General features: G+C 30.1%; 3 protein-coding genes across 3 annotated transcripts; 2 read left to right on the forward strand and 1 right to left on the reverse strand.

Moving 5' to 3' along the window:
- Positions 1-1054: 1054 nt before the first annotated feature.
- LOC25500085 (uncharacterized) lies at positions 1055-1498 on the forward strand. Its single transcript, XM_013588412.2, has one exon. It carries the CDS (start codon positions 1055-1057, stop codon positions 1496-1498), a length of 444 nt encoding a protein of 147 aa, XP_013443866.2.
- A 2532-nt stretch (positions 1499-4030) lies between these two features.
- On the forward strand, positions 4031-6463 carry LOC25500087 (SKP1-like protein 21). Its single transcript, XM_013588413.2, has 2 exons — positions 4031-4611; positions 6265-6463. The coding sequence occupies exons 1-2, from the start codon at positions 4031-4033 to the stop codon at positions 6461-6463; spliced, it is 780 nt and encodes a 259-aa protein (XP_013443867.2).
- Positions 6464-10745: 4282 nt separating this feature from the next.
- On the reverse strand, positions 10746-13164 carry LOC25500090 (nucleoside diphosphate kinase 1). Its single transcript, XM_013588416.3, has 4 exons — positions 13010-13164; positions 12465-12513; positions 11564-11795; positions 10746-11047 (listed from the first exon to the last, which is right to left on the reverse strand). Exons 1-4 carry the CDS (start codon positions 13061-13063, stop codon positions 10933-10935), a joined length of 450 nt encoding a protein of 149 aa, XP_013443870.1. The 5' UTR covers positions 13064-13164; the 3' UTR covers positions 10746-10932.
- Between the last annotated feature and the right edge of the window lie 5251 nt (positions 13165-18415).

Here is an 18415-nt window from a genome sequence, read left to right on the forward strand (position 1 = left end):
TAAGATTTGTTTCCTAAAACAAAGAAGATTTGTTTTCTTTTTAACTCGGATAAGATTTGTTTCTTTTTTTACGGGTGATTTGTTATTTTTTGGTATAACTAAAATATCTTACTTTTATTTTTTTTCATCTTTTAAAAATAAATAATAAAATTAGTTCTAACTTTTCCTCAAAAAATTAGTTCTAACTTTTTTTTCTTTCCAATTTTGACTTGTTCTTTTTTTAGGGGAATTTTGAATTATTTTTATTATCCAAAAAAATTAATCAAAATTTCATACAGAATTATTGTTTGTAATTTATACGCATTAACACATTAAGAGGACATGACGGACGATAATTACAATCTTTTTTGATACACCTAGAAGATATGTTTTGTTTTGGTTAATAGAAAGATGTTTCTGTTACGTGTTTTTTAGTTTTGTTAATAGAAAGATTTTTTTTGTTACACCCAGAGATATTTGTTTTAAAAATAAATTGAATCTTATTTCTTTGAAAATCAAACATATTTGATACTATATATATAAAATGAAAGCCTCCATTGATTAGGGCACTACCAAAAAACAAAGCCTACATTAGGGTTGCAGCAAAAAAGAGAAGAATATTTGCAAAGTCAGTATCCACATATTTTCAGTTCACTTTTGTGAATTCAGTGATTATGATGAGAAGGGATGAAATATCTGCTTTTGTTTCAAAGGAATCTGTAAGGGTTTGACCCTTTAAGAGTAACAATTTCTCAGCTAAATGATTAAGAATTGAATATTTTGTATCATTTATTGATTGCAATGAAGCATTACAAGATAATTTGATTAAAATACTAAAGTTGCAGAGAAGTACAAAAGAAGGGGATAAGAAACAGAGAAGAATATTCAGAGGGAGAAATAGAGACTTCAATCCATATTATTTTCATGCCTTCCCATAATTCATCCTTTCTCCTTTTATATCCATTTCTGTTAGCAATTTATCCTTAATTATTGGATCAAGTGACACGTGTCTCTTTACACTAACTAGATTGTTGACTCAACTTTGATGACTTGGCTTATTCTCTAACCTGTTATGATGAAGAGAAAGGATCAAACATGTTTGGTTGATCTTTGTGTTGAGAAAGCTATTGATAATGTAAAATACCTTGGAGATGTTAGTCATGTTGATCATCATATGCTTGAGAGAATCTTGCCTCACTGCACACTTGACCAGTTGATGCATATTGAGAAGTCCACTCAAGGGATGGATTTGAGCCCTATAACAGATCAATTGTGGAGAAAGTTCTTTGAGAAGCAGTTTGGTATAAATTGCACTAATGAAGTAGTTAAGAAGATGAAAGAAAAAAGAGTTTCATTCACTTGGTTGCAGCTGTATGAGGCTAAGGTCAAAAAAGTGGCTCAGACTGAGAATGAAGCAGTTGATCGACTCGCGCAACGCTACAAGGAAGAAGATGCAAGAAAACAAAGCAGGCAAATCAAAACATGCACCAAACTTCCACCAAGTAAAAGAAGATTTTGAGGTAAAAATAATTATCAGGCATCATAAAACTTGAAGCATGTGTTGAATTGTTTCAACTTCCAAGTATCTCACTTTTTAAGGATATTTTTTAGGGGCAGGCAATGAGGATAACAATGCTATGTATCATTATTTGATTTTACCGTATATTTTCACGGTAACTCTTATTTTGATAAGTCATGGTATTCTATTGAAACTCAATTTTGTTTTGTATATTGTTAACATGGTATCATAGCTTGGTTCAATCCTCCGGCTTTACATACAATCTTCATAGTGCTTCTCAGCAAAAGCACGCCCCACATTCAAGAATTTCAAACCTAATTAAAATCAATTCACACAACTTTCATATTAAATATCTACGGGAACTATAAACAGCTTTCAAAACTAGAACTTTATAATCTTTCATTATTTATCAATTATTAGTAATTACTAACATACTAACTAATCACTGACTATATGGTTTATAATAATAATTGGTCTTTCTTTCTCTGCACTTTTTTTTTAGTTCAGTTGGCGTCTCTAGAAACATATATAAAGCCACTCCTAGGGTCACATATAAAACATTAGTTATATAGACTTATCAATTTGCAAAAAAGAAAAAAAAAAACGAAAGAACATGTGATGCAAATGATATTTTGGGTTCAATTAATCTTGTTTTTTTTTTCTTTCTTTATCATGTTAGTTGTATGAAGTTTCTTCCATGATGATTAATCTCTATCAAAAAAATCTATGAAATGAGTCTTCAATTGTTTTCTCCCTCTTCACCTCTCATTAGTCGTTCCAATGAGTCTTCCGCTCTTTCTTCCTTTTGAACATTATATTCATGGAGTCTTTTATTTTATTTTTCTCTCAGATTTGTTCTTTTACTTTGCACTTGAATTTTTTAACAATTACCACTCATCTTATTCATAGAATTTTAACTATTCATGGAACCATTATTATAGGTAACAAAATTTTGTTTAAATTTTAAGATAACAAGAAACAAACTTTGTTTAAAGAAAACAAACAAACTTTGTTTTAAAAAAATAAACTTTAGTTTTTCAAATCATTAATTAGTTTTAATGAAAAAGATTAGAGTAATTGATAAAGGGCATAATTGACAAATCATACCCTTAAAATATCAAAACGACAGTTAAGTAGGAACGAAAAATCCGCACTAGAACGACACTTAAAAAGGAACGAGGGAGTAATATTTTGTCGTAATAAGCGTTATGTTAATGTAAATGTATTATGAATTCTTGATCAATTAATAAGTTGTGTTAAATTATTGAATTTCGTTGTCAATTTATATTATGTCTCTTTAAATTATGTTATTTTAATTTATGTCATTCTAATGAATATTTTGGTTTAACACAATTCAGAATTTATAATTTGAAAATGTCAGAGATGCTTCGAATTATAAAATCTGAACAATGGTAAAATATTCAGAGTGGAGGTAGTGTGAGAAGATGATAGGGTGTGAAAATAAATTCTCAAAAAATTAATATTATTATTGTGTAGAAAAAGGTAAGTGTGTGTAGTTTTCAATTGGGCCAAGCCCATGAAACATGAAGCTAAAGCTAAGGGAAATGTTTTTTTTTTTGAGATAAAACCTAAAGGAATTTTTTTTTTTTTTTCATATAAAAGCTTGAAGCAACCGTGGTCGCCTTTCTGTATGAAAGGAAGCCGCAGATACACAGTAGCAGCGTCTATCAACAACAAGCATCATCTTTGTCTATTCAGGTTCTTTCTTTTCTATTAGCTATTATTCGTATTGATTGGTTATTATACATTATCATATGCCACTCTTGCACAATTAATTATCTCAACGCCATAATTTTTCTTTCGAATTTCAAGTTTGTCAATTTTCTTTCAACGTAGTGTAATATCATACTTTGTCAAAAATATTACAACTTCATACTTGTCAATGACTCAATACACTAATGAGCGATACTTAATTTTGGAATCGCTTCATCGATTAATTTGTGTTTTTTGTTTATCGATTCATTGTTTTGTTTTACTCGTGATTCATTTTTTATTAATTGCTTGAATACATTTGCATGAATGAGAAGATGTTAATTTATGAAACGTTTGCGGTCTTATCTAACATGTACAACTTCATTTCGACACTCTATTTTTCCTATAGACTTTAGATGTAGCATATTCTGCCACACGTGTCAATAAAAGCTTCATTCACGTTTTGATTTTATCCTCATCGAGAGCATCATTTTTTTTTTGTCAAGTAGCCTAGTGGTTAGAGAAATTCACTTTAAAATGAATAAGTGGGGTGTCCGGGGTTCGAACCCCAGCCCCTACACATATTGTGCATTATCCTTTGCCAAATGAGCTAAGCTCATGAGGAAAAGCATCATTAAATATAGTTTGTTTATTTTTTTTTCGTACAATGGCCCATTAAAAAATAGTTTAATTATTTAATTTTCAAAATGAAAATAAATATTTAACAAATAGTAGTCAATTTAATATTTTTACTTACATATTTTTCTTTATTGTAGTGTATTTATCTTTCTCTTGTCTTTTTAGATGTCAGAAACTGAGATGGTGAAGCCTTATGTATGGCTTAAAACTTGTGACGATTCAATCCAAGTAGTGGATAGAGAGATTGCAATGGTTTGCCCTTTTATATGTCAAGAAATATCAGAAAAAGGGACAGGATCTTCCAAGAGTTCTGCAATATGTCTTCCTGAAAAAGTAAGTCTTGCAATGTTGAACTTAATTCTTGATTATTGTCTATTTCATCACATACAAGGCCACTCAAACAAGGAAAGAAAATTGTATGATGAGGAATTTGTTAGGATAGTGGCTGACAACCTCTTTGAGCTGGCATATGCTGCATACAACCTTCAGTTGAAGCCATTGATTGATCTCACATGTCATGAAATAGCTCGAACAGTGGAAATAAAATCACCAAAGGAGATTTGCGACATATTTCATTGGCTTGATGATCGTGCAAAAGAAGAGATGTTGAAGTTGATTATAAACACAACATGCAACCCAAGTAGGCGTTTGAAACGTTTAATGAAAAATAAGCGTAAAGAGTTTGAAAGGATACAGAAGAATGTTGAAGTTAAAAGAGAAGAAAAGCATGTAGTAGATGAACGACCAATTGAAGAGCTTGTGTCTTTTATTAATGGATCAAATGATGGAGAAACCAAGAAGAAGAAGAAGAAAACATGCAAGAATAAGAAGAAAAAGAACAGAAGAAAGAAAAAAGACCAACAGAAGAATTCTTCTATGAAGGAAGAAGAGGGTCCTGTGGTTGAGTTTGATGATGAGATTGATCATGACTTAATGACTGACAAAGAAGTGGAAGAATTTGCGCGCAGATTAAATTGTACTCGCGAAGAGAGAATAAAAGAAATTCTTAGAGATTGTGACAATCACAGGGATGAGTAACCTTATGGATAAAACTCTTCTCAACAATTATTAGCAAATCTTTTAGACTAGTTCTAGTTCTACTCAATTGATTATCACATTTTATGTTAATCACTCTGCAATTTCTGTTTAGGTCTTGTGAAGTCGTGTATTACTGTTTGGTTACTCAATGTTAAAAATGCTCAAGTTTGTCAAGTTTTATAGATAAAATTTGAAAATTTATAATTAGTAATAATCACTCAATTAGCAAAGTTAGCATTGATTTAACATGCTGACATCTTCATGGAGAAATGTGAATAATTACATGGAAATATTTTATTGGCATGCCATATTCAATATCTTACTATTATGCAGAAATGTGAATATTTTTACTTTTGGTTTTTGTGTTGGAAATGTGAATAACCGTGTTACTATTATGCAGGTTGATATTTCTTTTAAACTTTGGTGATTTCCGTTCAAAATTGAGTTTTATATTTTATTTTTTTTCTTCAGAAAATTTAAAACAAATATTTAGATGCAACATTTTTTTAATAATAAGGTCCTTTACATTTTGAGCCAAGTGAAGAAACTATCCTAAAATCCCTTGAAGGTGGCCTCAACTCCATCCCTAAGGAATTTGGTCATATTGATGGATCACCAATGGCATTCTATATATGTGTGCCTCAGACATAGATTTTATAGCAAGTATCCTGATCCCTTAGTCCCAGCTTGTAGAAATAGCGGAAGATATATGGCTTAAACCAAATTTAACCAAGGGTATATAATTTGAGTTTAGAGTAAACACATTGTCGATGTAAGCCAGATTTACACTCACATCAAGTGAGAATTCAATATTTTGCCACCTCAATCAATTTTGGTGGGCTAGTCAATGAATGTTTTGCTCTGACATTAAATTTGTCCCTATAAGTAGATGGTGGGATTGAATCTTTTGGATTAGTTGATCTTAGGTTGAATACCAAGTTTTGAACAAAAAAAATATATATTGTCACCTCACCACACTCTTATAGTTGCTCTTGTGACGAAATAGTGGATACTCATTAAATGTCGGTGACACTCACAAAATTGTAACCGCTTCAAATAGATTTTTTTTTTTTTTTTTTTGCAATTAAAAGAAAAAAAATTAGTGATTTGATTTGAAGGTACTAACATGTTTGGCGCTCAAAGTAAGAAGTGGACATCAATTTTTATGGTCACGTGCTGGTACATGTGATGTGGAGGAACAAAGCTATTTTTGAAGATGATTCTCTGCCTCCGACAAATCCTACCATCAGTATTCTCAAGATGGTCGAAGATATAGACAACTAGACCAACCATCCTTTGAACCTTCGTAAATGCGACACCATTTTTATTGGTTGGACAAGGCCTGGAGAGGGGTAGATTAAGCTTATCTGTGACAGATCCTACAAAGATACGTTGGGTCGAGCCGGTTGTGGTGATCTCTTAAGGAATTCAGATGGTAGATGGCTTAAAGGGTACTATCGCAAAATAGGTACTTGTGATGCTCTCACTTCTAAAATGTGGGGAATGTTCTTGGGAATGCAGCTTGCTTGGAGACAAGGATTTCATCGCCTTCAAGTAGAAAGTGATTCAAATTAAAAAGTTTGGTTGACATGATCAAATGGAACGTCAAAATTAATGGCAAAGCACCCACCTTGGTGTGCCGTATTCAAGAGCTTTTAAAGTTAAACTTGCAGTTGCAATTCAACCATACCTGGCAGGAGGGAAATAGAAGTGCTGATTGGCTTGCTAATTTTAGATTCTATTTAAATTCTTTTGACATTCATGTCATGGAGACTCCTCCTAGTGAGATTTCGAGTCTCTTTTTTTATGATATTTTCAAGGCTTGTATGCCTAGGAATATTCATACAACTATGGGTTTGTTTGGTAAAAATAGCGGATAATTGATAAGTTAGCTGATAGTTGATGACTGATTGCTTATAGCGGATAGCTGATGGCTGATGATTTATAGCTGATAAGCTAGTTGAAGTATTTGATAAAATTAGCAGTACAACTAACTTATAGATGTAAAATGACATTCTTAATTCTTAATTCTTAATATATATATATATATATATATATATATATCAATTAATATTTATGTATTTTTCTTCAAAATAAATTTTAAGTATTTTAAATTTATTAATTTCATAAGTCTTTTATATATTATTTTATTTTGGAATTAATAAATTTAAATTACTTTATTAAATATAAAAATTATTTTATTCACTAATATTTTAATTTTATTTATTTTCATTCATGTCTTTATACTTTGTAACATTATTTATATTTCATTCGCTAATTTAAATATGTAAATAGTTGGAGTGTATATAAATTGTTCGAGTGTATATATTATTTTATACTTTTTTAAGGAAAAAAAAATGTATAAATTGTTCGAGTGTATATATACATGGTTCAATAAAATTTTTGAATAAATTTGATCTTTCATATGCCTTGCATTTAATTTAAAAAGGATAAAAATGTATTTTAGATAAAATAATAAGGATAAAATGGAAAGAAAAAATGTTAAGCTATAAGTTCAAACGCTACTTAGAATAGCGTCTGAATAATAGCTTATAAACTCGTGAAATAAGTTATAAGCTCATGGTAAAAAAATATTACCAAACAGAAATTTTTTAGTCAAACAAGCTTATAAGCTATCCGCGGTAAGCTATAAACTCATTTTTTTACCTTACCAATGTAGTTTTTTGTACCATAGAAAACGTAATGAATTTCATTCATCACAAAGTTACCAACACAAGGAGGATTGTAATAAAAATAAAACTAGGACCATAAAAAATGTGTGATGCCCTCGCAAGAGAATGAACAACGGAATTGACTCTCTTAATACTCCTTCCGATCCTAAATATAAGAGAAGAATCTATTTTTAAGTTTATTGAATAATTAATGTATTTGGACTACAATGTAAACTAAATACATTATTTATTCAATGAACCTACAAAAAGAATCTTCTCTTATATTTAGGACCGGAGGGAGTATAACTTTTTCCGAAGTTGATAAAAAAAAATATAATGATCGTGACATCTAGTTATAATGATTCCAAAGCTATTGATAATGTAAAATACCTTGGAGATGTTAGTCATGTTGATCATCATATGCTTGAGAGAATCTTGCCTCACTGCACACTTGATCAGTTGATGCATATTGAGAAGTCCACTCAAGGGATGGATTTGAGCCCTATAACAGATCAATTGTGGAAAAAGTTCTTTGAGAAGCAATTTGGTATAAATTGCACTAATGAAGTAGTTAAGAAGATGAAAGAAACACTTGGTTGCAGTTGTATGAGGCTAAAGTCAAAAAAATGGCTCGGGCTGAGAATGAAGCAGTTGATCGACTCACGCAACGCTACAAGGAAGAAGATGCAAGAAAACAAAGCAGGCAAATCAAAACATGCACCAAACTTCCACCAAGTAAAAGAAGATTTTGTGGAGATGATGGACCTGGATCAACGTCATAATTTTTCTTTCGAATGTCAAATTTGTCAATTTTCTTTCAACGTAGTGTAACATCATACTTTGTCAAAAAAAATGACAACATCATGCTTGTAAATGATTCAATACACTAATGAGCAATACTTAATTTTGGAATCGCTTCATTGATTAATTTGTGTTTTTTGTTTATCGATTCATTGTTTTGTTTTACTTGTGATTCATTTTTTATTAATTGCTCGAATACATTCGCATGAACGAGAAGATGTTGATTTATGAAACATTTGTCGCCTCATCTAATGTGTAGAACTTCATTCCGACACTTTGTTTAAATTGTTCTTTGGAAGAGAGAATAAAAGAAATTATTACATATGTTGGCAATCACAAGGAAATTGTTGCATAGTTTTTCTTTATATTTTTAATAAGCGGTCTTTGGCAGGGCACTTGTTAAGGGTTCAAAATAAATTACTATAAGAAACATAAAAATCATCGAGTTTTTTTTTATTTTTTTTTATATTATGAACTGTTTGATTTATGTATTCCTTAACAATTGTTCATGGATTTTTTTTTATTTTGTTTAATTACAATTGTTGATGGCATTTTTTGTTTTGTTTTATCTTTTTGCATTTCATTTTTATGTGCATCAATATTGTATATGCAACTCATTATTCCTTCTTTTGCATATATTTGCACAATGAATAGAAGTTTCATCTTAGGGATGGCAAAAGGATAAATCCACCCGTTATTAATCTGTCTAATAAAGAGCGAAGCGGGGCAACCAACTAGAGCTATAAGGTTGAAAATTTTAACCACTCCCCTTTTGTGCCTGGTTGCAGATTATCTGGTCAATACTTTTTTTAAAAAAATTCTTAACTGAGAACATCACAAAAATAATGTAGAAAATGTGGTATCCATATATATAAGTTCTTGAGGGTTCTGATATATCTACAAGTGAAAAATGTTAAGAACAACACCTTGGAAGACAAGTGTAGATTCAACCTAGGAATCCAGAATTTTATCTAAATGAATCATAAGTTATTTTTTATGAGTAGTTAAATTTCTATCGTTGGAAATAAGTTGACTTTGTTGATTCCTATTGTGTTATGATTTAATTGGTGGCATTTAATTTGGGAAAGGAGACTTCTTTCCCACCATGGGAAAGTCTTTTCTAACCATTGGATCATACAAAGAACACACTGTTACAATAGTCTCTCAACACTAGATTCTTATCTTACTATCTTCACTAACCATTGAAACTGTGATTCTTTCCCACCTTTTTTTTCTTATCTTTGTCCTTCTTATGTTCCTTCTCCTCTACATCAGTTTTGTCCTTCTTTTCCTTCTTCTTCTCCTTATCCTTCTTTTCCTTTTTCTCATCATCTTTATCTTCATCCTTATGTTTCTTCTCTTTCTCTACTGATTTAATCTCCAGATCTTTTTCTATCTCAACCTTATATTCTTTTACATCACCTGCTGATTTATCATCAATCTTGATTGGAATATTGGATTCTTCCATCTATACTATCTTACTTGACACACTGATATCTACATAAAGATTTTTTTGTACAAACAATCAAATCTGAATTTAAATCCAGATACATCTAATTCTAATTTAATTTGGTGTATAGATGAATGCAGATACTGTATGATGAAAATAGAAGAAAAGTAAGATAAAGGTAACAATAAAAGAAAACATCTAATTTCCATGTTTTGTTTTGATTTTCGAAGGAGAGAAGAGTGTGTTGTTGTTATGTTGATTGTTGATGTTTTGTTGTGATGTTCCATGTCCTTCTGGATTTCCATGTTGATGTTAAGGTTAGAGATGATGTGAAGAAAATATAGTGTGGATAGACTATAATAACAATGGTGGTACTACTCAATCTAATGGTAAAAAAATGACTTTTCTATGGTGGAAAAGAAGTCTCCTTTCCCAAACTCTTTTATACTCAAATTATTTTTTACTTTATCTCTTTATTGCTATGATTTCCGTATCAATACCACTTTATGGTTGTTCATAATTCACATACCAAAATTATACTATGTCCCAAATTGTATGTCGCTTTGGAAAAAAAATTTGTCCCAAATTATAAGTCGCTTTACAATACCAGTGAAATATTAATGTTACTTTTCCTATTATATCCTTAACTATTAATTATTCCTTCTTCTTTCAATTATTTCATTTATCTTTTCCATACCATTTATTAAGGATAATTTTGTAAAACAACTCATAATTTTTCTTCCCCACACAATATTAATTACATTTCTTAATACGTGTGAAATGGCCAAAACGTCATACAATTTGGGACGGAGGGAGTACAATAGAACACCCACAACAACACATGTTTTAAGTATCTGCCTCATAAAACCGATAAATTAAAATAATAATGGCATAATTTAAGTGCAACCACATCAATAGCTAAAACGCAAAATCATAAACGAACGAAGGGAAAACCAAACCAAAACTTAAAGTTCAGATTAAATTTTTCAGAATGTGAACATGTTTCAACAGATACGACATAACTAGACTTAACATCAAAACCAAGGCTTCAAAACACTGATATAAAGTTCCAGCAAAGGATCAAAATGGGAAAATTCACCATCAACTTCAGGTTTATATCTTTACTCGTAAATCCACGAGTGGAGGCTGCTTTGCCATGCAGCAGGTCCCTCAGGGAACCACAAACCAATTTCCTTGTTGGCGCTTTCAACAGAATCACTTCCGTGAATAACGTTCCTGCATCAATAGTGATTAAAATTAGAGCACTTTTGATTAGTTAAGGGACAGAACTAGGATCAAGTTCATTGTAATCTTAATACGAATTTTCAAATCAAACAATGGCATTTTTTTTGTAATGAATCATGTATCATATTCTAAATAGATTATGTTCGATGTTGGGAGAAAAACAATCGAAGTGTCAATGTTTCAATAAGCACCTATTACTAAGGATACCAGGCTATTTTGTAAGTTTTATCTTTGACAAAAAACAATCAAAGTATCATTGTTAGACATGAGGTTTGATTGACTCAAACATCAAAGGATTTTTTGTTTTGAACAATATCAAGGTGACTTTCATGAGGAATAGTAAAATCAAGTCTTAAGAACAGGAAAATAAACCTACAATTCACTATACTAGACAAAGATAAGAACAGACATGTTCATATTCATATACATGCAGTTAAAATTTAAAACAAATGGTTTAAAAAGAACAGCTTGCTTCAATAGTAAGACTATGTAAGAAAATTTCTATACCTCCCAATCTCAACAGCAAAGTCACCACGAATAGTTCCAGGCTCGGATTGAGCAGGGTTTGTGGCACCAATAATCTTTCTGCCAGTAGTCACAACATTCTTCCCTTCCCAAATCATGGCAACAACAGGGCCAGAGACAATGTACTCCACCAATCCGCTGAAGAAAGGCTTTGCAGACAAATCAGCATAGTGCTTCTCAGCAAAAGCACGCTCCACATTCAAGAATTTCAAACCTGAAGTCCAGTCACAAGAATCATTCACCATCACGAATAATTTCAAAATCAAAAGACTGATGCAATTTGTATCAATGCAATATAAAAAGCAGAAAATTCAAATATTATAAAATCAAGAATTGACCTGAAAAGTTTTAAAAGTATCAAAAACAAAATTAAAACTACACTTCAAAACCAACATTTGGAAAGGAAGACCTCAAGTTTGAATTTCAAAATAACCAGGTTATGAATTAGTGACATACTAACATATCAACTGAGGAGTGCTGGCGACACTCTTAACACTCTAACAATCACTCACTTATTGGGTGAAACTCGTTGATCCCAAACTTTGGAAATGGATCTCAAATAAAGTGCTGAGACACGTGTTTCACCCAATAAACAGTGAGAGTGTGTGTTAGAAAGAGAGGCATTTCTCCATATCAAATATCTACAAAATTCATACTATGAAATCTTCCATTATTTGTCAAATAATCATGTTATGATTAAGTAATTGGTAACAAACTAAGTAATAACATAACAACGGTTTCATGTTATGAATTAGGTTAGTAACATACTAACATATCATAGATTTACAAGTAGTACAAAATTCATAGTATGATCAGAGAACAAAACAACAGGATCTAGAATTGGCATAATCTTACAACTAAAAGTTAGTATGCTAAGAGTTACCTTTCAAGTAGAAACCCTTCTTCTCAAACCTGCTGATAATCTCACCAACCTGAAACACAAATTTTTCAGTCAGAAATTACAAAACTTTCAGTATCAAACAAGCCCCAATCTACAAATTCAAAACAACAACACAAATAAATTTAGCTAAAAATTTATCAATTCAGAAAAATTCATACCAACAAATCAATCATCAACCCATTTTCTAAACAGTCATGCATCGACAATTCAAACCACAAAACTTCAAAAACCCACTTCAAATATTTAACCAAAAGAAAAAAGAAATTTTGATTGGAAAAAACAACAAGTAATTACCAACTTAAAAATTGATTCATACCAACAAAACTATCAACAACCCATTTTCTAAACAGTTAAACAAAACAACCCCATCAATTCAAAACACAAAAAAACGAAGTTTTGATCGGAAAAATCAATAAATCAGCCAATAATAACCAGATAAGGATGATTTATTCAAGAAAAATCATCAATTAACAACAAAAAACATAGAATTTAACGAATAATAGCGAATCAAAAAGAAGGAAACATACGAGTCCTCTTTGAACACCATCAGGCTTGATCATGATGAAAGTTTGTTCGGCCATCTTGGTTTCTAGTTCCGTTACTGTTGTTGCTGTGTTGGGAGAGAGTGTGAAGTGTGAGAGGAAAGAGGGGTTTATATATGGCTGCAGATCAACCTTAACCCTAATTTCACTTTCACAAAACGAATATTCGGCACATATTTTTATATTTTAAGGAATCATTTTCCCATTAAACAAAATTCTTTTTTCCTTCAAAAAAACAAAAATTATGTTCTTTTTAAGTGTAAAAAGTTATGTTATTAGTTCAACGAGGTTAGCAAACTTGATAAGGGATAATGTAGATTATATACACGATCGGAATTTAAATCATGAACACCCCTGCTTATGTTTGAATATCGAACATTCTACTTATTTACTTTTAAGGAAATGTTAACAAGTGCTTCCTGGACACTCTTTAAGCACTTTAATTAATAAGTTTTATATGAAAAGTTATCTATTGAATGCATTGGAAATTGTGATAGTTGACTTTTTAAAAGAATAATTGCTAAATTTAGGATGCTTAAATAATGTATCGGAGACACTCGTTAATAAGACCCTTACTTTTAAGATGAATATTTATAGCCGTTAAGTTACTTAAACAAAAACAAAATAATTATGTTATTATAAAGTTTTCTTTTACAAATGTCATTGTAGACATATTTTGATGAGAAATGATATTTGAACAACAAATTTTAAACAATTTTTGTGACAGCTTTATCTCTTATACTCTCATTATATTTTTAGAGTAGTGATATTTGAACATCCATTTGAGACAATTTTTGGAAAAACTTATTTTTTCTTTCATTTTATTGATCAAAAATGAATAGAGAAAAAGGAAAAGAGAAATATAATGTGAGTATGTGAGAGAAAGTTGTTACAAAGTGGTTGTACAAATATCATTTCTCATACTTTTATTCTCCCTCCTTCATTTTCTCTCTCTATTGTTATTATCCAATAAAAAGAGAGAAAAAAAGGTTGTCAATAGAGTTGTTTGATTTTGGTTGTCTAAATAACACTCCTATGTTTTGATAGAACATCACATTATATATATTTTTTAACAAGTAAAATTGAAATATATTAAGACTAACAATGCATTCTAATTGAGACAAGGGGTGTCATGAAAGAATACAACCAATTGCGAATTTGAGGCAGGAGAATAAAGAATACTAAAAGTCTAATCACAAATAGACTAAGGATTAAGTCATCATACATAATAATAATCTAAAGCAAAAGTAATATGGATGGCTTTCAACCAAAATAATAATAATAATAATAATAATAACTTAATTCTATCTACCGGTTATGTGTGTATACATGCAAGGAATCTTTATATTACGATATATATATTTTTTTTGAAAGATTTTTCACGATATATATGTGTGTAAAAATTGAGGTTTGAATCTCAAATTTCTTACATATTTAAGTTAAAAGATAAATTTCTAACTTTTAGATTATTTAATCAAGAAAAAATAACTTTTTTATGATGGGTACCTCTCAAGAAAAATTGTTATGACAAGTACGTTATTATAAAGTTAACGAATCATTTTGCCATAAAAAGGTTAAGGAATCATTTTCCTATAAAAATATGGCTTCATAAAGGTTTTTTAGGCAATATGTTACTATTACAAAGTTAGGGAATCATTTTCCAATAAAAATATGTTATCGTTGAGTCATTGTTTTGATTTGATTGGGTGGCGAAATTGCATTTTTTTTCTCCATAGTGTTTCTTTTTATCATTATCAAATTTTAATCGCATATGGTTCTTTCAACAAAAAAATATTAATCGCATATGGTGACCAATATAAAATTTTAATAAATTTTTTAAACTCTTATAATAGAAAAAGACACAAATCAATATTGTTTTTTAAATATTCATAAAATTGAAATCCTATTTGAGTAGCTTCAGAGACTAAACAAATACTTGCGAGCATGAGGACAAAATTAATAGATGAAGAAATCCTTCAAAACACTAAGCCTAATATGTCCTAGGAATAGGATGACTAAAATAGTTGTAATTTTTATTCGTTACATAGTTTTATAGTTTCAGCACAATAAATGATTAAAATGTACTTGACCAAAAAAAAAAAAAATTAAAATGTAAATAAGAATTCTTCCTGATTTGTCAATTATGCTATAAAGCTGCTCTTAGTCCGTATATTTTTTATAACAATGATATTCGTGTGAATTATTCATCAACTTCATCGATGATTGATTTTTATCGAAAAATTTGATTGATCATCTTTAATCAGACCTCTTTTATTCAACTACATTTCTCTCTTATCATAAGGTTCAAACTCGAGACTTTACTTAAAAGATAAGAGTCAAATTTCACTTAAACTGATATAATATTGCTTAATCAATGATTCTTTAATAATTCCAAAAAGCTTTAAGGATTGAGAACACTTCTATCCAAGTTTGCATAAAACAATTAGATGACGAAGATAAAAACTTGGATACATAGACTGTTTAGCTGGATTAGGTGCCTCTTTAATAAATTGTACGAGTCCTATTAATTAACTAAAGTAAAATGAACAAAAGCACATGTTTATCATTAAATTCATATGTTTGGCTATTCATGTTTTATAGTGATTTTGATTTTAAACTTGCGTCTATCTGAAGCGCTGGTAGGAGTAGCTTCTGAGAATTGTGTTTCCATTTTATTGATACTGCTGGATTATTTTATTATTTTCTTTGAGAATCATTCCATTAAATTTCACAACAATGACAATATATTTAATAAACAATGGCTATTTCATGTATGAAATGTGTGTTCTTATTTTTCACGTTCTATTTTCTTCCCTTCATTAGTTTTGGCTTTTTATTTAAACACTAATATTTTTTTATGATTTAAATACTCTGATTTTAATAACTATAATAATTTAATGCTATTATTGTTTAATTTAATCTATTTTCAAGTTTTTAATGGAGCTATGCACACAATTTGTTATTATCATTTTTTTTAAAACTCGTATCCGATCCAAGGATCAATTAATTAAAGGGGATCAATCCCACCGCCTGCTTGCGGGGGGCCCGTTTTAAGTCAAAGCAAAACTCTGTATAGACCTGTCCATCAAAATTGACATCAGAGGGAATCGAACCTGAGACCTTAAGAGGAGCACACTCAATATAAATATACAAAGAAAACAACATCTCTCAGCATTTTTTGGCTGTCTTTTTTTATAATAAAGATTGTCGTTTTTGTCATTAAAAAAAGATTATATATATTTTTTATATTGTTGGTGTCATTGAAATATATAATTATGATTAGTTTGGTTTGTTATAAGTTGAAAACAACAAACATTTGTATTTTTAGTTTTAATCCAAATTAAAATTTCATTAAAAAAACATCGTTAATAATTTCTAAAGGTTAACCCAATAAAAAGAGCCGAAAGACGGACACGTGAGTACCCAACTTTTCGCTAGTCAATATAAATTAAAGTAACTATAATCTAACAAATATTGCTACATAAAAAATCCACACACACAAATGAGTATTTTTTTTATAGATGAAATGCATACACTATATTGTTGCATAAAAAAAACTTACACCAAAACTTATTTTAATAATTATTCACAAAAAAACAATTCCAATCCAATCTATCCAAACAACATTAATAAACTAAAATCACTTTTTTGTAATTGTATCCAAACATAAATCACTTCAACTTCAACTCACTTTTATCCAAAATCAATTTTACAAAATCAATTCCATACGCGGTGGAACCAAACACACACTTACTGTTGGTGAGTCAAAATTAATAGCAAGCAAATAACAAGTCTCTCCTAAGAGATATTTTCACTATATACTCATCCAAAATCTTAAAGCTAACATTAGATATATGAGTCATCTTTATTATAAACTAACCCTCTATTATATATAATTCATTTAGTTCATATTATGGTTAATGTAAAACTAACTTCTCTATCATTTAATTCATTATGGTTAATGTGAGTTTTTCACATCATTAGACTTATTCATCACACCTTAGCTTTATCTTTAAGAGTTTATAGCCCAACAATTCACGATTATTGATGAATAAAAAGCTCGATCACTTCACATTTAAACTGTGTGTTAAGCATTTAAGGGTGTTTGTGTGTTGAATGTGATTAAATTTTGAATGAATTACACACAATTTCGCTTCCTACTACTGCATCATAATTCCCAATCGTGGTATATTTTTGTAACTCATGAACCGAAGTGAACGAGACGTAACTGATGAAGGTATTTTCAAAAGTTTAAGATGCTGGTAAGCGGTTGAAGGTGCCTAAAAATCAATTTTCAAAATTAAATGAGACAACTAGCAAATAAGCCCAATAGATTAGCTAGTGCATTTATCACTAACCCGCATGGCCATTATAATGTAGACTATTACTTTTTCCACCCTACCTATTTCTCGTGCGCCCTATTTTTTTTAGCAAATAAGCCCTATTTTTTGGATTTTATATTCCAAATTGAGTTTTAGAGTGGAAAAATAAGTTTTTCACCAATTCGAATTTTATAATCCGAACACCCCAAAAGATAGGTCGCACTCCTTACTTTTTTCGAATTATAAAATTCGAACACTCCCTAAACACCCTTATTTATGGGAAAAACAATTCGGATTATGTAATCCGAACTATATCATCACAAATTATAAGCATGTTTGTAATATGGATAGTCAGATTAAGAACTATATTAATCATTCTAACTCTCATCCTTATGTTTTAGGTCATTGTTAGTTGTTTTCATTCAAAAATTTGGATTTCAGACTACTTGATCAAATTGCTCCAAAACTTTTCCAAAAAATTAGAAGGGAAAAAATCAAGGATCAAGACTCCCCTAAAAGGAACTTTTTACGGAACTGTCCCTCAAAATCCAAAGCTTTGTCATTTAGACCCAACATGGTTAGGGAAACAAAAGCATAACAGTCAAAAAAATTCTTCCAATCTCAGCAGAGCAGGACAACATTATTGGCGCAAGTCCATTTGACATTCTTGAAGCCTCACAAGAAGACTTCTAATCTTCGGGACTAGAACCAAGCAAAATGTTGAAACGGTAGAGAAAAACCAAACTTATTTGCATGAATATTTAAAATAGTTGTGTTTAAACACACAAATAATAAGTTGGAAATGAATACCGCATAGATGGAGCAAAATCAAATATCAGCAAAAAATAAACAGACAAATAGTTGTGGTAAAGAGCAATTCTCTTGTATTCTTTAGACTGATGTTATAATTAAATCAACTATTTTACCACAACTATTTGATTTTTACCACAACTATTTTATCTTCGTGTTTATATTCGATGATGTTATGATAAAGGAAGAGCATGCCAAGCCAATGATACTTTGGGTATGTTGCAGTATTTATATGCACTTTGATTATTATTTTTTGTTT

Source organism: Medicago truncatula, chromosome 8, assembly GCF_003473485.1.
Source record: "Medicago truncatula cultivar Jemalong A17 chromosome 8, MtrunA17r5.0-ANR, whole genome shotgun sequence".
Lineage (NCBI taxonomy): Eukaryota > Viridiplantae > Streptophyta > Magnoliopsida > Fabales > Fabaceae > Medicago > Medicago truncatula.